Raw genomic sequence first — 27308 nt, 5'->3', positions numbered from 1 at the left:
AAAAAGCTGTCACTCATCTCAGTTCATCATCCAATTTGACTTTAATATAAACAGGTATTTTAGATTTTTACATTTTTTTTGCACAACTGATAATAACCTAGTTATTGTTGCATTTGTTTATTTTTGATTTTGAATAATCTTTGGCCCTAACAAAGATTTAATTTTATTGACGACGCTTCCTCCAAATGGTTTTAAACCTGACCGTTTTGTCCTGAGAGAATCTTAAACGATGTGCTGTTAGGGGTGTGGTCCTGGTCAAGACAATCTCCTGAACTCCAAACTGAATGTCAGAATGGGCAAGAAAGGTGATTTAAGCAATTTTGAGCGTGGCATGGTTGTTGGTGCCAGACGGGCCGGTCTGAGTATTTCACAATCTGCTCAGTTACTGGGATTTTCACGCACAACCATTTCTAGGGTTTACAAAGAATGGTGTGAAAAGGGAAAAACATCCAGTATGCGGCAGTCCTGTGGGCGAAAATGCCTTGTTGATGCTAGAGGTCAGAGGAGAATGGGCCGACTGATTCAAGCTGATAGAAGAGCAACTTTGACTGAAATAACCACTCGTTACAACCGAGGTATGCAGCAAAGCATTTGTGAAGCCACAACACGCACAACCTTGAGGCAGATGGGCTACAACAGCAGAAGACCCCACCGGGTACCACTCATCTCCACTACAAATAGGAAAAAGAGGCTACAATTTGCACGAGCTCACCAAAATTGGACGGTTGAAGACTGGAAAAATGTTGCCTGGTCTGATGAGTCTCGATTTCTGTTGAGACATTCAGATGGTAGAGTCAGAATTTGGCGTAAACAGAATGAGAACATGGATCCATCATGCCTTGTTACCACTGTGCAGGCTGGTGGTGGTGGTGTAATGGTGTGGGGGATGTTTTCTTGGCACACTTTAGGCCCCTTAGTGCCAATTGGGCATCGTTTAAATGCCACGGCCTACCTGAGCATTGTTTCTGACCATGTCCATCCCTTTATGACCACCATGTACCCATCCTCTGATGGCTACTTCCAGCAGGATAATGCACCATTTCACAAAGCTCGAATCATTTCAAATTGGTTTCTTGAACATGACAATGAGTTCACTGTACTAAAATGGCCCCCACAGTCACCAGATCTCAACCCAATAGAGCATCTTTGGGATGTGGTGGAACGGGAGCTTCGTGCCCTGGATGTGCATCCCACAAATCTCCATCAACTGCAAGATGCTATCCTATCAATATGGGCCAACATTTCTAAAGAATGCTTTCAGCACCTTGTTGAATCAATGCCACGTAGAATTAAGGCAGTTCTGAAGGCGAAAGGGGGTCAAACACAGTATTAGTGTGGTGTTCCTAATAATCCTTTAGGTGAGTGTACTATAGTGTATAGTGTTTATGAGGACAGCTTGTCACCATCGTGGTTTAGAGGGACACCCCTTTCCCAATATTCTACAAATGAAACCAATATTTTAAACAATGTTTAATGGCCTCTTTAGGATACATATCACTTAAAAATATTGTTTCTACCATAAAATCATGGAAATGTAACAACTGATTTTTCACAGGCTTTGCAGGGTCCAATGATTTATGGTTTGTTGGGACATGCAGGTTTACTGTTTTTATAAAGCAGACAAACACTCAGTGTGGTTTACAAGGTTTTTGTTTGGTTTTTGTTTGCCTCTCAAAACTCAGTTTCACAGGGCAAAACACTAAGCATACTTCCAGCAGATATTTACAGTTCATTAATTAACTTAATCAAATTTGATTTTGGTTGTCATATCTAGATGCACTTCAAGTATACACTGTACTAATCAACAATCTTTATGTTTAATATAATACTTGTATGGATTTGAGGTTTTATTAAACTTCTTAGAGCTCAGTGGTACTCGATTATGAAGGATCTCTTCCCAATGAAATCTTTTGCAAAAACACCACATCCTGTTAAAAAAAAGGTTGATAAAACACTAAAGCTAGCAACCAATTAACCATGGAAAAATCTTGATAGCGAAATATATCCATATTTAAAACTTAAAGAAGACACACACACACATATATATATATATATATATATATATATATATATATATATATATATATATTAAAAATGACAAAAAACAAAAAAATTGTTTGAGCCGGACTTTTATTTTGGTGTGGTGGTGTGACGTCATAAGGCTGCGCCATGCGCCTACATCTGTGCTTCTGCTAAGGAAAGGTTTGTGTTTGACTTTCTAAGTGAAATGCTATCGATGTAAAATGTCTTAATTGTTTTTTAATGCTTCATCTAAGGTTAATGCACGTTATTTGTGAGAGTAAAGCTCATCAGTAAAAGACGAGCTGCTTCATTTCATAGAAAACAAGCATTCAGTCTCCAAACATTAGCCTTTTCATCTGAATATAGAGAAAGAAAACATTCATATCTGTTCTTCTCTCTTCTGGCATGAGATGAACATTTCTGATCATTCAAATAAAATCCCATTACCAGTCTTACTTCAATTAAAACAACAACCATCTGTTATATCTACCAGAGTACTGTACATGAGTGACTCTAAACTCTTTAATCATTTACAAAAAGCCCTGAGATAAATACAAATCACACAATGATTTCACTGATTTCATCACTCAGATCACCTGAAATTAGTCGCGATTCCACCTAACATTAAAGTTTTTAAATACACTTTTATATAGCAATAATTTCACATTCAATCTTCAATTTAATGTACAAACAACATAAAGACATACATATTTGTTTAATGGCATCTTTTTTATGACTGCAGCAGAGTTTCCGCTAGAAAAAAATGGTGCCGGTCAAAGTGACCGGCAGAGGTTTCGTTTTCCGGACATTTTGGTGATGTGCCGGTCAAATATCGCCTCTTAATTAGTCAAGTTGAGGAAAACTGGAGGCAGGCTATGTAACTTAAAAAATGACATAATCAGGCCGTATAGAATGCAACGTTTATTAGCCTATACTTTCAAATAGACGGAAAAAACATGAACGTCCGATTGGCATCAATCAACGCCAATTGTTTTTACTATGGTTTCACATTCATAGTTTAACAAACCAATCCCCCTTCCCCACATAAAATATCTGAATAGTAGCCTATTGTTTTTACTCAAGCGAACTTAATTATACACTCTGTCTCATTTAACTGGTAACATTTAAATTGGCCACCGTGAAATGACTCCTTGTCAAATTAACTGGAACAAACAAATGACTAGGCCTATAACACTGTCATTTTAGGCTACTTTTTACGCTGTTTTGCAGTGCTGAATTGTGCAGCTGCCGACTTAAAATCAAAACTTCCCAGAGTCTCTCCACAACTTGCAATGCGCATAAGGCGCGTAACCTTGTTCTCCGCAAGGCCACTTCGCTGCTTCGTCTTGATCCGATTCTGCAGCGAGAACCCCCTCTCTGCAGGAACACTCGAGACAGGGATTACACAGGCTATCTTGGCGAGCTTGGTCCACTCTGGATACATTTAGTTGAAATCACATATAAGGACTTCGCAGGCTGTGGAGAAATGCGGACGCGCCTGGAAAAAACGAGCGCGTCGCTTTCATTATGAGCGTCTCCATTTGAAATAACGAACTTGAGCGCGCAAAAGACGCGATATGTGAGCGGCCCCTTAGGCGTGCGCTTTATTTTAAATGCAGCATGCGATGTTGTTTAATAACTTTCAAACGGTAGAGCCTGTTCCTTTATAACATAGCCAAAGGTCGGTGTATTTTTGCTTTATACATTTTAGGCTTATTCTCAAATTCAAATTGTGTTAGTGGGGCGGGATTATTAGGCCATTTTAATCGGACAATTTGACCGGAGAGATTTAATTTTGTCGGACATTTCATTTTTTTTCCGGCCAATGTCCGGCAATTACCGGACAACGGAAACCCAGGACTGCAGGTCAGTATCAATGATCCCAATACTACTGATTTCTCTATCAAATTGCCCCACATTGACTATAGCCATTCAACATTACAGTATAATTGAGAGCTACCAATTTGAACATTTATTAGACTTCTAAAAATAACTTCTAATTTAAGTGAACAACCTTCACATAAACCCATTATAATAAATGGTACCTGTGCCCTTCAGCAGAAATTGAAGTTATCAAACACTAAATTAAATATAGATGAATCCTTAACTCTATATTTTTTCCTCTTTTTTCTTTGTCCTTTGATTTAATAGACAACACAGCAGCTGGTTATGAGGTTATTTTGGTTGTTATTTCTTTAAAAGCTGTTGCTGCTGAACATGACGTGAATCTGACACGCATCTCAACCCTTTTTACCTTTTCTGACCCATTTCAGGTCTTAAAGTCTATTAATGAGCTGATGAGTTAAGGCGAGACACGGCAGGCAAAAACATCGTTTTTTTTTTATTGGTCAATTTTGAGATTTTTGGATATTTGTCTTCAATAACATGTCTTCTTTCAGACTTGTGGTGAAAAAAAGTCCGAAATACACATTTAGGTCTTTATTTTACTGCACTTTGTCTGTTTGCGTCTGTAGATTTCTCATAAATTCAACAAAAGTTGGCGTTCTAAATCAACATGCTGCTCCGCGATCTCTGCCTGTACCCAGTCATCACGTATACTGCTGGAAAGCTCTCTCTCTTCTCTACAATGCTGTCGGATCCAAATATGGTCATTTCCTTTCTATCAGCAACCAATCGTGAAAGTAAAAGAGGGGATTTAACTCTAAATGCGCAATCTCATTGGCTGAAGACAATTTCTGACAACGTGATTCGTTCAGAATCGTCACATGACATGGTATGCGTTGACGCTTCCTTGTTTGGTTAAGCTTTCCGCGGGATCTTTTGAGTGAATTAATGAAAATGACTTCGCGTCAATCATCGAAAAGAGTACAGCAGTTGTCACTTGCAAGGGGGAAAAGGAAAATTAGTGATGGATTACCCAGTGAAATGCCCGCCTCGGGAAGCGCATCTGAACGTAAGCTGTCGATGGGAGAATTTCTAATGTCAGAAATAGCCCAATACGTGTGGCTGTTACCACCTTCTAACATATTATAACATTACTGTAACAGTATTTGTTTTGTATGGATGAAATATTTATTTATTTATAAGAATAGAATAAAGTGCCATCTCATTCATTATGTTGTGGTGGTCAGTTTTACTTTTACAGTACAGATTTCTGTGTGCTGTATCTATAAAAACAAAACAAATGAACAGTTATTGATACAATACACATTTCATTTTAGCGGCATAAATTGAGAGAGGTCTTGAGTCACTTCACAGGACCAGGGAGCAGGTCAGGCAGGCCTATGCAGATATTGATGCAGATGTGGCAGAGTTGCTGAGAGAGGATGCAGATGCGGTGATAAATATCAGTGTGTCTTTTGATGGCACTTGGCAGAAAAGAGGGTTCACATCACACTATGGGATCGGGGTGTGCATCGATATTTTTTACGGGACTGGTGATAAACTTTGAGGTTCTGTCCTCCTATTGCCATGCGTGTGCCCTTAAAGAAGCTGCCAGGCATGAGGGAAAGATTACAGATGAGGAAATTGACAGCTGGAGAGAAACGCATGACTGTGCACAAAATTTTAGGGGCTCAAGCAAGGCTATGGAGCAGGAGGCAGCGAAGAGGATGTGGGCCAGGTCTGTGAGTCGCCACCAGCTGAGATACATTCAGATGCTGTCAGATGGGGACAGTGCTGCATTCAGGGAGGTGGTATCCCTCAACCCATACCCTGGGCATGAGGTAGTAAAATTAGAATGCATCAACCATGCCCATAAGCGTATGGGCACAGCACTACGAAAATTAAGTGCTGAACGCAAATTGGGGGGGAAGGGTCTGGGAAAATTAACGGCCAAAAAATGTAAAACATTACAAAATTATTGCAGGGGGGCAATTTTAAATAACCAGGGTTCCATAGAGAAAATGAAAAATGAGATCTGGGCTGGTCTCCTCCATAGCATGTCCTGTGACGAAGTCCCCTTGCACACCAGGTGCAACCTGTCCTGGTGTTGGTATAGGAGAGCGGAGGAAAATGGAGAAACTCCAGAGAGCCACAGGCTCCATGCAGGAAACTTTTTGTCTTGGGAGGTGGGCCAGAAGCTGATACCTGTATACCACCGCATGTCAAGTGACAGCCTGCTGCAGCGCATGCAGCATGGTGGCACTCAAAATGCGAATGAGTGCCTCAACTCCGTCATTTGGGCCCGCTGTCCAAAAACAGTGTTTGTAGGTAAGAGTAGAGTTGAGGCAGCTGCAAGTATGGCCATTTCAACTTTTAATGAGGGGGCCTCTGCCATGCTTGCCATTATGGATAAGCTTTGGCTGGAAAGCACTGTCGTTACCGTCACCACCATCAGGGAAACCGACATGCTGAGAATCACAAAAGCCGAATTCATCCGGTCTGAGAGTGTAAAACGTTGCAGAAAGACTCTGAGCACAGCTAAAAAGCTGAAAAGGCATCAGCAAGAGAGAGGTGAGGGGCCTACATATGGTGCAGGCATGGAGAGCTAGGCTTTCAACCCTCATGGGTGAACTTTGTGTTCCGATGGACATAGATGACTAGAGTTGCAGTTCTGATGATAAGTTTGTGTCTGTATTTGTGCTTCTCTGTGGTTAGTTGAAGGTCTTATTTGGCAATGTTGTTTTATTTAGTTGTCATTGTTCATGGTCTACATTGTTATAAACAATTACTTGGCCAGTTGTTTTGCTTGTTAGCAATGTTTTCATATAAAAATGTGTGGATTTTTACAATATAAATCTTTAAAGCCCGTTTTCTCAAAATGACTTTTCTCTCATACTCCAAGTCCGAAATCTCCACTTCAGTAGCACCTGTATACACCAAACTTTCCAGTCTTGTACCTAGTTATATTATGAAGACAATTACAGAGGGATTTGTAAATATATTATTCCTAGCCTGATTTATATAACATTTTATTCCAAAAAACATGGCGAAAATACATTTTTTAAGGCTATTGACAGTATATTCTGATTTACAGGATAACAAAAGTAGATATCCATAAATCCCTCTGTAATTTTTTTCCCATCTCATATGTGAACACAATGAAAAAAGAATTTTGAACCTGGCTTTATCCAATTCTGAGATTTCGTTTTTTTTAATATATGCAAATTAGCGCATATTTAATTAGATACTGACTAATTTGCATATTTAAACATAAAATTACAGAAACTTTGTAATACATTTTTTTCTCATCTTAATGTAGGTAATCAACTGGGAAAGTTTCATGGTGATATCTGCTAGTTAAAAATTTTACCCTATTCACCTGTAGTGTCTCGCCTTAAATGTGACTCGTATAAAATATATTACATGCATGCACAGTTTTAAGGCAGCTTTAATCACCTTTTTGGTAACTTTATGACTTAACTGAAACGTCTCCCATTTGATTTGATGGTAAAAACGTTATGCGAATAAATGCACTTCTTGTCAAGAGAAAAAATGACAGAAACGGCAGTTGTGAGTGGGCTGGCCAACCCTAGCCCCGCCCCTGCATTCATTGCGTTAAATATTTTTAACGCATTAAACTGAAAAAATTAATCGCATGCTTTAACGAGCAAATTTTTACAGCATTTTTCTATTATTGCTCCTGACAGCAAAATGGATACATTAGCATGACTTTCTAACATTTACAAATGAAGAATAGTTCTGCACTGAATGCATTAAATGCATTAAACAGCACAAATATAACTGTTTACTATGGTGGACTGATTTGATCCATGCTCGACATTAAGGGCTACTTAAGAATAAGAGTGCACATCAAATTATCCTGACTCGCTGAACCTGGATCAAATTAGTGAGAGTGCGTGAACTTAAACTTTCGTTTATGGAACCGCTTTTGCCCCGATTGATTTATTAGGTTCTGTCAAGTCAGGTATTGGACTTTAATCCGTGCTTTTCTTAGCGTTTTTTAAATCAGGCCTCTGCTGCTAAAAACTGTAAATGCTACAAGAACAACAACTTTTACTAGCCAACTGCAAATAAAGTCATTAAAGTGTAATCTATAGATCATTCAGAACCTACGTTTTTTCTTTGATAATCATCATATTTAAGGCCATTAACTCTCACTCTGACTGAGTCGCTTAGCAGTGCACTGAATACTGAACTAGGGAGCTGATTTGAGGTGTGCTTTATTTCTGTTCATTCACACTATTATAAAGATGGCGTTTATTAAAGAGGAGAGTGAAGACGTGAAGATTGAAGAAGTATTCAGAGTGAAACAAGAAGATACTGAGGAACAAACAGGTGGGTTTTCATTCTCATTTGGTTCTTATTAAAATGTCAGTCTCTACAGAAAGAAATGGTATTTCATGGAGCTTTCATGTTGAGATCACATGACCAGACAAATACTATTTCATTTGTTTAGCCTTCAATAATGAAACAGTGACTAGTTCATCCAGCAGATCGCTGGTTAATGTTTTTTGTTTTCACCATAGTTTGCGAAAGTCAGGAAAGTGACGAGTCATCTGTCAGTTTTTACCTACACTCTGTTCAAGTTTATTTGTATAGCACTTTTTACGATACAAATCGTTGCAAAGCAGCTCTACAGGAAATTAAGTTTCCACAATATATTTATATATTGCAGAACCTTAATATATTTAACTTATGGCAAAAATTGGTAATTCTGTATGTTGTCTGAGCGTTGGCATCCTCTGAGGGGTTGGCATTATCTTTTCTCAGGTGTTCGGTCATCGCAGATCATTTAAGGGTTGGATCCAGACTGAAGCTTCTGTAATTCCTAGTTACAAGGGGATGTTAGTTTTGCGACCTTAGGGAGCGGGTTGGATTGTAGCGTGGTAGAAGACAAGTTAGGTACGCAGGAGCTAAACCATTTAGGGCCTTATAGGCAAGTAATAATAGTTTGTAAATGCTACGGAACTGAATAGGTAGCCAGTAGACTGTAAAATTGGAGTAATATGATCATATTTTCTTGACCTGGTAAGAACTCTAGCCGCTGCATTTTGGACTATCTGTAGCTTATTTATTGAAGATGCAGGACAACCAGCTAACAGTGCATTACAGTAGTCCAGTCTAGAGGTCATGAATGCATGAACTAGCTTTTCTGCATCAGAAACAGGTAGCAGGTTTCTAAGATGGAAGAATGCTGTTTTTGTAACATGGGAAATATGATTTTCAAAGGACAAGTTGCTGTCTAATATAACACTCAGATTTTTTACTTTAGAGGACGTAACAGTGCATCCGTCTAGTTGCAAATTGTAATCCAAGAGATTCTGTGTACTGTTTTTTGGTCCAATAAGTAATATCTCTCTGAATTTAATAGGAGGAAATTATTGGTTATCCAATCTTTTACATTTTTTTACACAATCTATTAGCTTAGTTTCATCTGGTCTTGTTGAGATATATAATTGAGTATCATCAGCATAACAATGAAAACTAATCCCGTATTTTCTAATAATATTACCAAGGGGCAACATGTATATTGAAAATAGCAGAGGACCTAGGACAGATCCTTGTGGTACTCCATACTTTACTGGTGATAATTGTGATGACTCCCCATTTAAATGAACAAAGTGGTAGCGATCGGACAGGTAGGATCTAAACCATCTTAACCCGTTGGGTATTGAAATTTGGTACCTAACAACAAGACGTTTTTCGATACTCTGTGGTATCGAGGCTATTCAGTCGGTGCCTAAAAAGTATAGAACTCGATACACAGCCCTAATAATCATACATGATCATCCATGTTGTCTTGGGCTTCTTTGTGGAATTCGGTTCTTTGTGTTTCAACACTGTTCTGATCGAATCTTAAATTGTCTGAGTCGCTTTGATACGCTACGTCATGCTGTCCAAAAGAATGTGCTGGAATTGGTGCTGGAAAATAAACCAGCCTTTGGCTGTTTCGCAAAGCATTTGATAACTACCAAAGTTTAGAAGCAAAGTTTCTGAGATTACGGAAAACACTTTTTTCTGTACATTTTGATGCCTTGTCTTGGTTTTTATGTCTGTTTCTTTATGCCATTAAACTGGTTTTGTATTTGTGTTTTTTTCACTTTAGACCTGATTAAGGAGAGTCAAGAGCTGAAGGATATGGAAGAGAAAGAGCAGAATGAGAACGATCATGATTTCAAAATTGAAAAATGCTCTTCTCAAAAAAGTGCTCAGAAGATTGAATCTGAGAGCTTTTTTACCTGCCAACAGTGTGGAAAGAGTTTCAATCGAAAACGAAACCTTAAGTTCCACATGAGAGTTCACACTGGAGAGAAGCCGTACACCTGCCAACAGTGTGGAAAGAGTTTGGCTCAAAGAGGAAGCCTTACAGTCCACATGAGAAGTCACACTGGAGAAAAGCCTTATACTTGCTCTCAATGTGGACAGAGTTTTGCACATAAAGGCAATCTTAATTCCCACATGAGAACTCACAGTGGAGAGAAGTCCTTCAGCTGCCAACAGTGTGGAAAGAATTTCCCTCAAAAACAAAACTTTGAAGTCCACATGAGGATTCACTCTGGAGAGAGACGTTTTATCTGTAAACAGTGTGGAAAGAGTTTCACTCAAAAAGGAAACCTTGACGTGCACATGAGAAGTCACACTGGAGAAAAGCCTTATACTTGCACTCATTGTGGAAAGAGTTTTACTCATAAAGGAAACCTTGAAGTCCACATGAGAATACACTCTGGAGAAAAGCCTTATACTTGCACTCGGTGCGGAAAAAGTTTTACCCATAAAAACAGCTTTAATTACCACATGAGAAGTCACACGGGAGAGAAGCTGTTCACATGTGATCAATGTGGAAAGAGCTTTGTGACAGAACTAACCCTTAGATACCATATGACCATTCACACCGGAGAGAAACAGTTCATATGTGGTCAGTGTGGAAGGAGTTTTGCACATAAAGTAGGCCTAAATTACCACATGAGAATTCACTCAGGAGAGAACTGTTTTACATGTCAGCTGTGTGGAGAAAGGTTTAGTCATAAGTATAGCCTCAAAATTCACATGAGAGTTCACACTGAAGAACATTCCTTCATCTGCAAATCTGAGTGAACGTTCACACTGCTGCTAAATGTGGGACTTGTCCATCTTCATGACCACTTCTTTTATTTGCATCATTCACCTCTCTCTATATTATCCACCTACATTATCTTGAGGCTACATCTGACCATCTCCTTTGCTGTAGATTCAAGTAATAAGTATTTATATTTACATCTAGTCATTTAGCAGACACTTATCCGAAACAATTTCGAAATTTTTCGAATTTTTTTTAAATAAAAATAAAACAAGTGAATAAATAGAAAAGGAATAAAGAACATATTTGTGATAAAATGCCTCTAATTTTGATTGTATAGAGCAGAGGCACATTGAAATGGCGGACCCTAGATTTTTTTAGAGTTCTTCTGCGCTTTCATAACAGTGCGGACAAGGACAGAATTTACTATAGGCTAGATTTCTATAAAGTTGTCATTATAATGCTATGTTAATGGCAGATTTGTGCTATATTCTTGAAATCGCCTGCACGTTTTCAAAGCCGTACGAAAACAATTGAAATTGAAGTATATATATATATATATATATATATATATATATATATATATATATATATATATATAAGGGCGTGTATAATTAAGCGACCACATTGCTTCATTGAACTCTGTAAAATGTTAAGTTGGTCGCAGTGCCATGCACTTAATGCCTCATCTGCTGTCGTTCTAGGCGCATATTAAAACTGAAGTCATGCAGTTAACGCGCTTCTAATTCAGTGGCGCCGGCGCAACTATAGGTTAAAGAGATTAACCCGTATTTTAAAGTATCAGTTTTGATGTTAATATTTATTCATCATACTGTTGAACCTTCATGTCGTTTTGTCAAATTGGTGACACGATTGTAAAAAGCTGTAAACTAATGTACTAATACTACTGCAATAAATATGTATATAGCAATAAAAAAAAAAAAATTCTGGTTCTGGAAAGATACTGCTTGGATTCAATTTGTACCACAACTTGTTTAGTGAATGCACACATGTAATGAAATGTCGGTTTCATTCTTACTGCTAGCCGGAGAGCACCCTTGCACTGTAAATTCGTAAGTGAAACTCACAGGAGTCATAGGATCATAAAGTATATGATGTTCCAGGAAATCCCTAATATGGTCAAAGGCATACAGTACGCTATTGCTGTAGCTGAATAAAAGGCATATAGAGACGTGAAACAAGACAATTAACATGAATGGTTTATCTTTGTTCTTCAAGCCATCACGGGTATTTCTATATGAATAAACTATATGTATAATGCAATATTAGTCAACATAGCCTTTATCATTGTATAGAATAGGCCAACTATATAAAATAAGGATTTTGCCTCATTCTGTGATATGAAACCACGTCAGATTGCAAAAGGAAGTTATTTCAAACACTCGACTGATGTTAGATGGGCTGATAAAACTCTTACACCAGAGTCAAGGTAAGAAGAAGAGAGGGGGACCGTGATGCAGCAGTTTACCTTTATTAAGCAAACAAAACAAAAGCCGGCATACTAACATGGAGCAAAAATGTTAACAGCTTTGCTGCAAACTAAATTAAATCCCAGACAATGGGAAGAAATAACTCAAGGCATATATACAAGACATGGGTAGTGATGATCTAGGGAACCAAAAGTAAAAGAAAACAGGAACTAAGACATCAACAACAAACTAAAAGTCCATAAAAACTAAACAGAAACCAAATGTGACTACATTTTCATGAAAAAATATTGTAATATAGTTTTTAAATATACAGTAATAATTATTAATTAGAAACATTAACATACAATTCTCACATGATTATTAAATGCATTTTAAAACAAATAGTTTGTATTTGCTATAAAGTGTACATGTGTGTAACGTTTAAACAGGGTTACATTCTGAAAACTTTCTTTTTATGCCTTTGGGCTCTGCATCTTCTAGACTACTGGCGATGAAGCTGTATTCATGGCATCTTTGAACCCACCTTACCACATCACTTGAACATGGATTCATATTTCCATCTGCGAATATGAAAATGATAATGTGAGGGGCAGAAAATGTAGTCTCAGACAGGAAATAATTTCGTTTTATTTTATGCTTTATAAACATTGAGAGAAAAAAACGTATCAAATTTTCCAAGAAAATATGTATTCTTAGAAAGCTAAATAGCTCACCAGGCGATGCTTCTTTCTGAATGTTCAAGAGTGAGTCCATTAAAGTTACTTCCCATCTGCATCCTTCTCTCCTAATCTTCTCCATGAGTTTCTCATCAGCAGAGACTGAAAGAGGAAAGAGTGCACAGGGTGTGCTTAAATACATCTTAAAACATTACCATTTAAGGATGTCCTCTGAGAAGTAAATGAATTGCGGAGTTATGGGATTAATGAGCTGTAATGGAGCTTATATTATGAGTTGACGTGTAAATTGCAAGTAATTTTAACAGTGACAACTTACAGTTTGGCTTGTTTGGCATGCTATGGTAACTTCTGGTCTCCATACACCCAGTGAAATCTATCCCGTAGTGTTTTAGTTTACTTCTGATCCCCTTACACCTGTTGATAATCTCCTGCTGGAGTAATTCCATCACACAGTCAGCATCCAGATTTATTTCCTCATCTGGTTGTGTGTCAGTATCATGAATGTTTTTTTTCTCAGCACATTGAGTGTTGAAGCAGAACAGACTGTTTTCTGCCACCATCTCGTCAATCTTCAGGAGCAACTCTGTGACTTGATCTCGGTTATTCTTGTTTGAGTTGTCAAAGATGTGATATCTGTTCCTGCATTTCTCAATCAGCCACTGAAGAGCTTCACCTTCACTCTCAATGTGCTGCTCGATTGAGATGTCTGGAAATCTGTTGCCCCATGTGAACAGAACTATGGTGTGTCTCCAGACGTCCTCTCCTAGAGTGGCCATATGCTCTTCAATAATCCTTTTCTGTTCATTCTTAAATGAAGTATCACCAGGAATCACCAAGATCATGGCATGAGGGAACTGCATTTGTTGCGACTGACCTATGTACTCCACGATTGCAGCCCGTGTAAATTCTGGGTTGAATTTAGATGAGAAATACTTCCACCAACTTGGAGTGTCCAACATGGTTATTGATCTGCCATTTACATCACCAGTATGGCTTGTACACTTTTGTGTTTTTCCTATTGGAAATATCTCATGATTGAAGATGGTGTTTCCTGTTGAACTCTTTCCAGACACAATCCAACCCAGCAGAACAATTCTCAGCTCTTTGAGCGGAGCCACAGCATCTTCAAGAAGGAAGAAGCCAACAAACATTAAAAACTACAAATCATTTGGAGGCATTTGCATGTTTACAATATGCACTACCAGTCACGTTTAATCCATCTTTATTGTGACAGTCATAATAAAGAACGAGTAAAACATGTCCAACCTATACATTTTATAATAACAGTGAAGTGAGGAAAACTGAAATAACACAAATGGAAGTATGGCAATAATGTATTACTCAAAACTTGTCTCCATCTCTGGATATTTACGAATTAACTGTTGAATGCTAGTTAAACACGCCTGTACTACTTACTTATTTTTGTAAGTAGGTCTCTTTTGCCCTGAACAGTTTCTTGTCTGGCTTTTGCTCTTCTTTCATTTTCATCCCTCTTTCGTTGAATGTCAAGCAGCACATCATTATGCGTTTCAAAATGCTTGCCATTGTTTGCTGCCACAACATCATCAATCTTGTGAAGTAGATCTTTGACTCCATCACTTTTGTTTTTGAAATCAAAGGCATGATATCTTTCTCCACATTTCTGTATTATCAGCTGAAGACCTTCATTCTTGACTGAATTGGTTCGTGTAAGCAACACTATGGTGTGTCTCCAGATATTCTCACCAAAGAGACTAAGGTGCTCCTCAATGGTGAGTCTGTTTTCTTCAGTAAAATCCAAACTGAGATTAATGACCAACAGAAAGACGTGAGGTCCTGGTGGACACATGAAAACACTGCAAACCAGCTCTTGTTTAACAACTTCTGACGAGTCTTGCAAATCAAAATTGTCCCACCAACATGGAGTATTGATCAGAGTTATCTTCCTTCCATTCACTTCACCGTCTTTCCTCACAGATTTCACAAATAATTTGTCCGACTCAACTTCAACACCCAAAATGCTGTTTATCACCGAGGCTTTGTCAGATTTCTGCCACCCAAGAACAACAGCTCTTATTTCTGCCAGAAAAGAAACATGAGGACATTTGAAAATCAAACTACAACTTTGCACTTTTTATATTTTACTATGTAATATAAGATACGGTAGTTGTCAAGATTAATTGTCCAGTGGGCCTATTCTGTTTTGTTTAGAATGTATTTGTATTTATCAAAAGCAAAAGGCATTCATATATATTCAAATTGAACCTTACCTTGTTCCATCTTTCTTATGCGCTGTAATCATACAAAATGTGACAGAATCTGACTCTCAGCTGTTTTCACGTGCTATCGGTAAATTCCTACTTCCCATTTTTTTGTTGAAATGATGAGTTTATCATATTTAAGTGCTTTGTTAACAAAAGGCACAGGAATCATGTGTTCATTCCAACCCATTTACATAAAAGACATTTATTTTCAGAATTGTATTAAAGTAACCATACAAAGATTGTCTGTGCTAGATATTCAGGTTACTAATGATGCTGAAATTTTGGCCAAATATGCTACTCTTCTATCGCTGTGTGTACATTATGTACAACTAATAAAACGTATCAGTACTACAGCTGTTTCTCTCCTCTGTCATATTTCAAGTTCATGTGCCGCCTAACCAGTGTTAATTTCGCTGACAAATAATTTTCGTCATAATTGTGGTCAACAACATTTTTTTTTCACCGACGATGATGAACGAAAACTCTTTTTGAATGACAAAAACTATGACGAAAATCTATTGCCATTCGTCAACGAATAAAAACTCATTTTAGAGAGGGACGATTTGGGAAGAGATTCGTTCAGAACATAGTTCTGTAGTGCGTAGTTAGGAGGTTAGATGCATACATATGAACCGGCAGGACATAAGCTATAATACACTTGCTGCACGGAGCATAAAACGTTCAAAAATGTCAATATGTGGGAGTAAAAGAAGAGCAGACATATGGATAAATCTGACAGCGCAAGAGAGAACTCGATTCGGTCCGGTTTTCTGACCGCAGACACTGAAGCATACACACACAGAAAGATATATATATATTAAATTTGTATACAACGATAAAGAGATTGTTGAGGCCTTTTTTGTCAGCAAAAAATTTAGGCGGCTACTTGATTGACAGAATAACGCTAACGTTAACCCACACAGAGACAGATCAAATATCACATTAACCGTGAAATCAATGTGCTCTTACTGCAGTTTATTAAAAATAGATGTAAATAATCATATCATCATATTAATTTACCTTATCATCCTGCTTGCTGCGAGTTGCTTGACCATCTGACGACGAGACGAGCGAAGAATCCAGAAAATTCGATGAAGAGGAAAAGTAAACCGGTTGGGTCAAAATAACCCAACCCAACCTGAACAACCCAACTGTGTGTTTACAGTACCTCAGACAACCCAGAATTATGACCCAACAATGTTTACAGAAATAACCCAGCACTTTTAAGAGTGCCTGAAATAAGTCCTGGAGCAATCCAGAAAAGTAATGGGTTGAAAGTCGCGTGTCTCATGAGTTTATACTTCAAATTTGAAGAAGATACCATGAAAAATTTGATTCCTGCAATAATTTTTCTGAGAATATTTCTAGCCCCCCCCCCCCCCCAATCAAAATTCAATTCTAAAATAATAGACAGAATTTTAGACACAATATAAGTGATTTATTTGAGCACTAAAAAGTACAAAAATAATTATTTGAGTAATAAAAAAGAAAGAAAAAAAATGCTTTGTATGTAGTACATTCTCAAGTGTCTCATTCTCTGATTGCCAGACATAAACTGATATTGGCAGACATGGTCATAGAGTCAGTAATCACACACTGATGTGCTTCCATACAGATGATAATCATACAGATGGGCCATATAATCAATAATAGCTGATCATTGACAGCACACTGATAGCCGTCATAGAGTCGGTAATCACACGCTGATGTGTGTCCATACAGATGGTAATCATGCAGATACAGCCACATTCACAACAACACACACACACACACATATATACAGTGGCATGCGAAAGTTTGGGAACCCCTTGCAGAATCTGTGAAAATGTGGATAATTTTACCAAAATAAGAGAGATCATACAAAATGCATGTTATTTTTTATTTAGTACTGTACTGAGTAAGATATTTTCCATAAAAGATGTTTACATTTAGTCCACAAGATAAACAAACAGCTGAAATTATTAAAATAACCCCCTTCAAAAGTTTGGGAACCCTTGGTTCTTAATACTGTGTGTGGTTACCTGGATGATCTACGACTGTTTTTTTGTTTTGTGATGGTTGTGTTTGAGTCCATTGTTTGTTCTGAACAGTTCAACTGAGCACTGTTCTTCAGAAAAATCCTCCATGTCCTGCAGATTCCTCAGTTTTCCAGCATCTTTTGCATATTTGAACCCTTTCCAGCTGTAACTGTATGATTTTGAGATCCATCTTTTCACGCTGAGGATGATTGAGGGACTCAAACACAACAATTAAAAAAGGTTCAAACATTCACTGATGCTCCAGAAGGAAACACGATGCATTAAGAGCCGGGGGTGAAAACTTTTGAACAGAATGAAGATGTCCAAATTGTTCTTATTTTGTAGAAATATAATTTTTTTTTACATTTAGTTCTGCCCTTCGGAAGCAACAGAAGCTACTTGCATGTTTCCTGGAAGACAAATTAAGTACAATTTACCTTGATCTTCAAATTCAAAAAGTTTTCACCCCCGGCTCTTAATGCATCGTGTTTCCTTCTGGAGCATCAGTGAATGTTTGAACCTTTTTTAATTGTTGTGTTTGAGTCCCTCAATTGTTGCTGTGGGGAGCTGTGGACTCCACACGTTACATAATGCAGTCAAAAGTGGCTTTTCCATATGGCAAGTGGAGAAATTGCTGAGAGCCATGAGAGCTGAGAGCCATTATTCCATAATGTGCCAGCAAGAAGAGAAGACTACACTGCTGTGACCAAGTCCACTGTCTTCCCTTTATCTTTCTGTGGTCATTGGCGGCTTGAAAACCAGTCTGTGATAGAGAGGGCTCTTGAAGTTTAGCCATCACTTACTCAGTATATGGATGCGGTGAGAAGAAAACAACTCCCAAACCCTGGGACAGCATCTTTTGATTCAGTGGAGGATGCTATCAAAGACACACTCATCGTGGCCAAGTTACACTTCTCCTTGACAGTTGCCAGGCTTTTCAGCCCCCTTTTGAAGATGAACCAGTGATGCCTTTCCTAAGCAATGACCTAGCTGAGCTGATCAAGCTACTGATTTATATGTATAGCTCTGTACATTGTCAGCACAGAACTATTGCCACCACTGAGTAGGCTTAATTGATGTATACACTTTGTTAATGAAGAATAACTAATTTCTTGAACTTTCATTAATTGGAATTATGTTATGATATATACAGGTGCTGGTCATAAAATTAGAATATCATGAAAAAGTTGATTTATTTCAGTAATACCATTCAAAAAGAGAAACTTGTATATTAGATTCATTCATTACACACAGACTGATATATTTGCAAATGTTTATTTCCTTTAATTTTGATGATTATAACTGACAACTAATGAAAGTCCCAAATTCAGTATCTCAGAAAATTAGAATATCAATTAAGACCAATGCAAAAAAAAATTTTTTTAGAAATGTTGGCCAACTGAAAAGTATGAACATGAAAAGTATGAGCATGTACAGCACTCAATATTTAGTTGGGGCTCCTTTGGCCTGGATTACTGCAGCAATGCGGCGTGGCATGGAGTCGATCAGTCTGTGGCACTGCTCAGGTGTTATGAGAGCCCATGTTGCTCTGATAGTGGCCTTCAGCTCTTCTGAATTGTTGGGTCTGGCGTATTGCATCTTCCTCTTCACAATACCCCATAGGTTTTCTATGGGGTTAAGGTCAGGCGAGTTTGCTGGCCAATCAAGAACAGGGATACAATGGTCCTTAAACCAGGTACTGGTAGCTTTGGCAGTATGTGCAGGTGCCAAGTCCTGTTGGAAAATGAAATCTGCATCTCCATAAAGTTGGTCAGCAGCAGGAAGCATGAAGTGCTCTAAAACTTCCTGGTAGACGGCTGCGTTGACCTTGGACCTCAGAAAACACAATGGACCAACACCAGCAGATGACATGGCACCCCAAACCATCAATGACTGGAAACTTTACACTGGACCTCAAGCAACGTGGATTATGTGCCTCTCCTCTCTTCCTCCAGACTCTGGGACCTTGATTTCCAAAGGAAATGCAAAATTTACTTTCATCAAAGAACATAACTTTGGACCACTCAGCAGCAGTCCAGTCAAGACGCTTCTGACGCTGTGTCTTGTTCAAGAGTGGCTTGACACAAGGAATGCGACAGCTGAAACCCATGTCTTGCATACGTCTGTGCGTGCTGGTTCTTGAAGCACTGACTCCAGCTGCAGTCCACTCTTTGTGAATCTCCCCCACATTTTTGAATGGGTTTTGTTTCACAATCCTCTCCAGGGTGCGGTTATCCCTATTGCTTGTACACTTTTTTCTACCACATCTTGTCCTTCCCTTCGCCTCTCTATTAATGTGCTTGGACACAGCTCTGTGAACAGCCAGCCTCTTTAGCAATGACCTTTTGTGTCTTGCCCTCCTTGTGCAAGGTGTCAATGGTCGTCTTTTGGACAACTGTCAAGTCAGCAGTCTTCCCCATGATTGTGTAGCCTACAGAACTAGACTGAGAGATCATTTAAAGGCTTTTGCAGGTGTTTTGAGTTAATTAGCTGATTAGAGTGTGGCACCAGGGGTCTTCAATATTGAACATTTTCACAATATTCTAATTTTCTGAGATACTGAATTTGGGACTTTCATTAGTTGTCAGTTATAATCGTCAAAATGAAAGGAAATAAACATTTGAAATATATCAGTCTGTGTGTAATGAATGAATCTAATATACAAGTTTCACTTTTTGAATGGTATTACTGAAATAAATCAACTTTTTCATAATATTCTAATTTTATGACCAGCACCTGTATATATATGGCTTTACATTTTTCAGAAATGTGGGCACCAGATACTTCCATTTACTTCTGAGATAATTTTTTGGCAGAGTCTCCTGAGACGCTTCATTAAGAGGGAGGTCACCACACTGCAGCTAACCAAACTAGATACAGCTGACAAGAAGAACTGGCTCCTACCAAAGGATATTGACTTCGGCCTGGGTGCTGAGTCAGGCCTCAAGGTAGTGTGGTAATTAAGAAAGATCTTTTTATAATTTTTGTTCGGCAGCAGCAAACATAATTTTATTGTACTAATTATGGCTGCTTAATTCCCACGCACAGAGCAGGAAAATTGTTGAGCTCGGAGTCCTTGAGTTTAAAAGAGACTGCATGCAGGGACTTTCAAACATCGTCAGTTAGGCTGATGGCGTGTCTGGACCCCTCTGTCATGTTCAGAGACCCAGACAAGTGCAAGAGGCAGATGAAATGTCTTGTTCAGACATTTCTGCAAGACAAGCAACTGATAAGTAGGAATAGTAGTAGAAGAGGCTTTTAACAAAAGTAAGATGTCAGCACAGATCATTTTTTTAATATTTGAATAGTGCTGTCTGTGTTATGGCCAGACCTTTATTTGTTTGACCTTTTTAAAGATGTTTAATTTCACAAATCTAATAGCATAGCTTTTACACGTTTGTCCTTTTCAGTACACTTATTATTTGTTGTGTGTACTTTTTTATTTTCTATTTGTCTAGTCAGGATTTTTGAGTGCAGATCTGTTGCTTTTGTACGGTGGCCGAGAGAGCTCAACGTGCTGCAAATAGAAAAATACCTGCAAATTAAGAAAACAACTTCCTCAATTTCACAATGCACACGCTGCAAATGCTCACAACACAACCAAACAAAGAAACGCACTGCAAATAAAATGTATTTGGTTGTATTGTGAGCATTTGCAGTGTGTTTCTTTATTTGCTTGTGTTGTGATCATTTGCACCACCTGCTGTCAAACTGATGAAGATGTTTTGTTGATTTGCTGGTGCTTTTTCTGTTTGCATGTGTTTTCTGAAGTTGCAGCACGTTGAGATCTCTCGGCCACCGTACTTCTGTCATATTCATGGTTAAGCAGCTGACTTGGTATTGAAATAGGCTTTATCCACAGTTATCAACAAATGTAGATACAGTAGTGATTCTGCTCATTATAACCGTTACACAGTTTTGATGTACTGTAATGATTTATCAAAAATCACTATTTTTGTCTTTTTCGCTTGTTTTGTCTTAGATGTCATTCTCCAACAATTCTATGCCTTCCTGTCTGTTGAGTGCAGAAGTGATGAGTTTCTCTCCTTCCCACCGATGCAAAAGAGTCTTGACGTCTTCTTGAGCAGTTTCCTTTGTAACTACCCAGAGCTTTTTGCTTTTTGCCAGAAGCTTCTGACTTTGTCTCATGGACGGTCGAAAGAGGCTTTTCTGTTAATAAAGAAATAGAAACTTGCAACATGCAAGAAGACACTTTAGTAGCACAGAGGATGGTATGTGACTATGTCACTCGACACGGGGGTGTTTCCAAAGTTCCCCTGACAAAAGGACTCTTGAGTTCGGTGGCATCAGCCAGAACCAGGTACCGTCTCTACCTTGAAACAGAGAGAAAGAGGGAAGAATCCCTTGCACAGGGCCAAAAGAGAAAGGCGGCAGAGGATTACTTAGAGGAACTAAAAAAAAGGAGGAAATTCTGGCCAAGGGAGAAGAGCTGAGATTAATGTAGCACTCATGCACACACACACACATCTGCAGACTCATGCCAAGATGTTTGTGGGGGTTTTTCTGTAGTTCAACAATGCATCTAACCTGTCTGTCTACCCTTGCCTGTAATTTTGTATTTTCCTTTTGTGTGTGTGTGTGTGTGTGTGTGTGTGTGTGTTTGATGTCGTGATATCTAGGTTTTAATTCTTAATGGTCTTAAAAAGTCTTAAATTCGACTTGGTGAAACCTGCAGAAACCCTGTTTATACACTTTTACCACGTCTTGATTCAAATGCTGTATGTAAACAATTGAAGTGTGAATGCAGTGAAATCTCTGCTGATGATCATGTAAATCTTTTCAGAAGTGCTGATTTCATGCTAATAGTTCCTGTTTTCACCTCATTCATGACGCTGATGTCTTCAAATCACCTGTGAACTGCCACTTAAAGCTCATTCAATTGGTGTAAACACTAAACCAACTACAGTTCAACTAAGTTTAAATGTGTTTTGTTGCTTACACATCTGTACAATTACTTCTGAATCAGTTTATTCTTCTGTTGTATTCATATATTTTTATATTTGATTTCTTTATATGTGTGTATTCATCTATTTCTCTGTTAGTTTGTTCTTATGATAGATAAACAAAGGTTAAGGTTTATACTAGATCGACTCGCAAATAAATAAAAAGAAACTCATAGAATGTGAACTTTTACTTTTATCTATCCATCTTTGAAAATGTGAACACAAAACATTGAATGCTTTAAATGTGTGAGATAATGAAAACATTAATTCATTAACTGATTATTTGGGATTTTAGCAGATCTGCTATTCCTGCCACACAGCTTGAAGCTCCTCCCACAACAACTCACTTTCAGTGAAGCTCCTCCCACAACAACTCACCAATAAAAGCTGGAATATTCCCATCAGCCTAGAAGTGAAGCAGAGCTGAACACTGAGAACATGAGAGACCCAGAATCCTGCAGAATGGAACATGAAGAGACCGAAGAACAAAGAGGTTGGTGTTTATTTTTTAATCATCATTGATGACATTTAAAGGCATTATATTTGTAGTATGAAAAGTCATATGGGTTGTGAAATGTTATTTCATATTTAGTTAACATATCAAGTAATACACAGGACACTTTGTAAGATTTTTTTTTATTTTCAACAAATGGTCAATGAAAGGAGGTGCGAGGAAAAATCTGGAATTCTGATTTGATTTACATCTACAGGTGCATCTCAATAAATTAGAATGTTGTGGAAAAGTTCATTTATTTCAGTAATTCAACTCAAATTGTGAAACTTGTTTATTAAATAAATTCAATGCACACAGACTGAAGTAGTTTAAGTCTTTGGTTCTTTTAATTGTGATAATTTAGGCTCACATTTAACAAAAACCCACCAATACACAATCTCAACAAATTAGAATACTTCATAAGACCAATTAAAAAAAAACATTTTTAGTGAATTGTTGGCCTTCTGGAAAGTATGTTCATTTACTGTATATGTACTCAATACTTGGTAGGGGCTCCTTTTGCTTTAATTACTGCCTCAATTTGGCGTGGCATGGAGGTGATCAGTTTGTGGCACTGCTGAGGTGGTATGGAAACCCAGGTTTCTTTGACATTGGCCTTCAGCTCATCTGACCCCAGCCTAAGTCCATTCCTTGTGAAGTTCACCCAAATTCTTGAATCGATTTTGCTTGACGATCCTCATAAGGCTGCGGTTCTCTCGGTTGGTTGTGCATCTTTTTCTTCCACACTTTTTCCTTCCACTCAACTTTCTGTTAACATACTTGGATACAGCACTCTGTGAACAGCCAGCTTCTTTGGTAATGAATGTTTGTGGCTTACCCTCCTTGTGAAGGGAGTCAATGATTGTCTTCTGGACAACTGTCAGATCAGCAGTCTTCCCCATGATTGTGTAGCCTAGTGAACCAAACTGAGAGACCATTTTGAAGGCTCAGGAAACCTTTGCAGGTGTTTTTAGCTGATTGGCATGTCACCATATTCTAATTTGTTGAGACGTGAATTGGTGGGTTTTTGTTAAATGTGAGCCTAAATCATCACAATTAAAAGAACCAAAGACTTAAACTACTTCAGTCTGTGTGCACTGAATTTATTTAATACGAGTTTTACAATTTGAGTTGAATTACTGAAATAAATGAACTTTTCCATGATATTCTAATTTATTGAGATGCACCTGTATATCTGCTTCAAAATTTTTGAACATTTTGTAAATTTAGTAAAATCTCATTATATTTACTTGAGTGGTTTGGAGAATAGATGGATGAAATTAATTTCTTTTTTATGTTTTATTTTAGACTTCATGGAACAGATCGAGGAGAGTAAAGAACTGAATGAAGGAGAGGAGAAAAATCATCACGTCCAAACTGGAGAAAAGTCATTCAGGAGAGCCAAAAATTCTCACCCTCAGACTGGAAAGAGATTACCAAACAAAAAAAGCCTGGTGAACATGAGGATTCATAGTTTCACACTTAAAGTAAACCTGAAGAAACACATAAGGATCCACACAGGAGAGAAACTGCATACATGTGATCAATGTGGAAAGAGTTTCATTCGAAAAGAACACCTTAAGGATCACATAAAAATCCACACTGGAGAGAAACCACACACTTGTGATCAATGTGGGAGGAGTTTCACACAAAAAAGCCAACTTAAGCAACACATAAAAATCCACACTGGAGAGAAACCGCACACATGTGATCAATGTGGGAGGAGTTTTGCACTAAAAGGTAGCCTTAAGGATCACATAAAAATTCACATTGGAGAGAAACCGCACACATGTGATCAATGTGGGAGGAGTTTCACACAAAAAGCCCACCTTAAGCAACACATAAAAATCCACACTGGAGAGAAACCGCACACATGTGATCAATGTGGGAGGAGTTTTGCACATAAAGGAAACCTGAAGAAACACATGACAATACACACTGGAGAGAAACCGCACACGTGTGATCAATGTGGGAGGAGTTTCACACAAAAAGGTAGCCTTAATGAACACATTAAAATCCACACTGGAGAGAAGCCACACACGTGTGATCAATGTGGGAGGAGTTTTACACAGAAAGGAAGCCTTAATGGTCACATGAAGATCCACACTGGAGAAAAGCCGTACCCATGTGATCAGTGCGGGAAGAGTTTTACAGATGCGCGCCATCTTAAATCACATCTGCGTTCGCATTCTGGAGAAAGACCATTTTACTGTGACCAGTGCGCTAAAGCTTTTACATCAGCTTCAATCCTAAGGGCCCACCTGAAAATTCATACAGAAGAAAAGCCTCATGTGTGTTCTTTGTGTGGAAAGAGTTTTAGTTTGCTGGGTTGCTTAAAAGTACACCAGAAAAGACACGGTGGTGTGAAGGAACATGTGTGCTTTGATTGTGGGAAGACCTTTGTTACTGCCACTGAGCTGAGAAAGCACCAGACAGTTCACACTGGAGGAAAGCCTTACAAGTGTTCATATTGTGACCAGAGATTTGATTGGCCAGAATGTGTGAAAATACACGAGAGGATCCACACTGGAGAGAAACCGTACACATGTGCTCAGTGCGGGAAGAGTTTCACACAAAAAGGAAACCTTAAGTTACACATGAGGATCCACACCGGAGAGAAACAGCATGCATGTGATCAATGTGGGAAGAGTTTCACACAAAAAGGAAGCCTTAAGAAACACATGAGGATCCACACGGGAGAGAAGCCGCACACATGTGATCAGTGCGGGAAGAGTTTTGCACAAAAAGGAAACCTTAAGTTACACATGAGGATCCACACTAGAGAGAAACAGCACACGTGATCAATGAGGGAAGAGTTTTGCACAAAAAGACCACCTTAAGAAACACATAAAAATCCACAATAGAGACAAGCCACATGTTTCTCACATGTAGCACTCTTTAGTTACATCAGCATTCTCACTGTGGACAAAATCCATTTAACTGTGATCAATACAGTAAAAGACGAGCATTATACCTGAAGAAACATGTGAAAGTTTGTACGAAGGAGAAGCCTCATTATTGTTTTATGGCTGGGTGTTGTGGGAAAACAGATGTAAGAATGTGTTTAAGATTCACTGATCTTGTGTCTTGATTAAACGTTGCATGAAAAACTAAAGTGAACGACATTGTATTGGTCATTCAACATGATAGCATCAGTTTAGTGACTAGATTCAATAGTTTCAAGTGAGAGTCAAACTATGTGTGAACGTTTAAATGCCTCTACTTCTCTTGACCAGGTGCTGCTTAAGCCATTCAGGGTTATATTATCTTTAGGGACTAGGTTTGCTAGAGCAATTTTTTGTATCGTCTGCTTTGGTTAAGGAGTCACTTTTGAAGTTTAACTGCTTATAAAATACAGTGCATCACAGCCTTAGCTGGACTTCATGACTGCAGCACCAAAACGGCACATTTTCAATAAAGAATCCTGCTGAAGATACGCCGCATCTCCTGGTCTTTGCTTCTGAGTCTTGTTACTGTCTTTTAAAATTACACAAGAAAAGACAATGATATGAAAGCCGTAATACAGCAAATTATATTTGGACTAGCGAAAGAAAGAACTACGACACAGAAACAAACAACAACATTCTAAAGTGCGCTACATGGACATCGGAAAATTAAGACCTGTTTAAAATTATTTAAGACCTAGAACAGCGAATTTAAGCCTTTTTAAGGCCTAAAATTTAGATTTTAAGATTGACTTTTTAAGGCCCCGTGGAAACCCTGATAAAACTACTCTATACTTTATTATCTCTAACAATATGAGATAAAAATGTGTCAAAACAAATACAAACACTCTCAAAACAAATGACCATGCTTACAGTATTTTTCACAAAATGCCAAATGAATATTATAAAATATATAATGAAAACAGTGGTCCCCTGGAGTTGTCACTCGTGTTACCCCTTAACAAAAATCATTTATTTTGTAATAAAAATCACACTGATGACATCATTTGACTTCCTCCTTCCTATTTTCTAATAACATAGTCTCATCCCAACTCGTCACATATTGACGCTTGGTTTTGGCGTCGCTTTTTGACGCTCAAGGTACGTACCCCTTTAGCGTCACTTTTCGACGTGAAGGGAAGGTACCTCTTTAGCGTAACTTTTCGGCGTGAAGGTACCTCTTTAGCGTAACTTTTCGGCGTCGATATGCTAAAGCGATATTGGGAATTTTATCGTCATAATAAGGTTGCCATTATTGCATATATGTAGGGGTGTGATTTTTCAGCGACGCCAAAACCAAGCGTCAATATGTGACGAGTTGGGATGAGACCGGGTTGTTTCTAAAGATCTATGAAAAAAGGCCCATGTTTAGTCCACTGTTTTTTTTGTTCAGTTATCAGAAATTGTCATTTATCTCATGATTTCATAGCTTTTAGTTGACGTCACTGGTGTCATCCACTTTATTTTTGGGGAATTGTAAAAAAAACTAGAATACAATTGGATTAAACTACTTAATTTAGTGAGTATACCATGATTGACAACATGTGGTTTGATATCTTGCAGCAGACTTTT

The 27308-nt window shown here is 38.2% G+C and overlaps 3 protein-coding genes across 3 annotated transcripts; 2 read left to right on the top strand and 1 right to left on the bottom strand.

Moving 5' to 3' along the window:
• Positions 1–2140: 2140 nt before the first annotated feature.
• LOC306854742 (uncharacterized protein) lies at positions 2141–11902 on the top strand. Its single transcript, XM_079392984.1, has 3 exons — positions 2141–2202; positions 8139–8223; positions 9995–11902. Exons 2-3 carry the CDS (start codon positions 8139–8141, stop codon positions 10981–10983), a joined length of 1074 nt encoding a protein of 357 aa, XP_079249110.1. The 5' UTR covers positions 2141–2202; the 3' UTR covers positions 10984–11902.
• Positions 11903–12422: 520 nt separating this feature from the next.
• Positions 12423–15373, bottom strand: LOC306854456 (GTPase IMAP family member 8-like). The gene is made up of 5 exons (XM_079392455.1): positions 15323–15373; positions 14490–15131; positions 13390–14196; positions 13110–13214; positions 12423–12956 (listed from the first exon to the last, which is right to left on the bottom strand). Exons 1-5 carry the CDS (start codon positions 15330–15332, stop codon positions 12817–12819), a joined length of 1704 nt encoding a protein of 567 aa, XP_079248581.1. The 5' UTR covers positions 15333–15373; the 3' UTR covers positions 12423–12816.
• Positions 15374–22710: 7337 nt separating this feature from the next.
• LOC306854547 (uncharacterized protein) lies at positions 22711–26126 on the top strand. The gene is made up of 3 exons (XM_079392673.1): positions 22711–22791; positions 24100–24531; positions 24700–26126. The coding sequence occupies exons 1-3, from the start codon at positions 22737–22739 to the stop codon at positions 25590–25592; spliced, it is 1380 nt and encodes a 459-aa protein (XP_079248799.1). The 5' UTR covers positions 22711–22736; the 3' UTR covers positions 25593–26126.
• Positions 26127–27308: the final 1182 nt, after the last annotated feature.

The sequence above is a fragment of the Barbus barbus genome, assembly GCF_936440315.1.
Source record: "Barbus barbus genome assembly, chromosome: 3".
Lineage (NCBI taxonomy): Eukaryota > Metazoa > Chordata > Actinopteri > Cypriniformes > Cyprinidae > Barbus > Barbus barbus.
The sequence above is the reverse complement of the archived record's forward strand: the minus strand, read 5'-3'. Positions and strand labels throughout refer to the sequence as shown.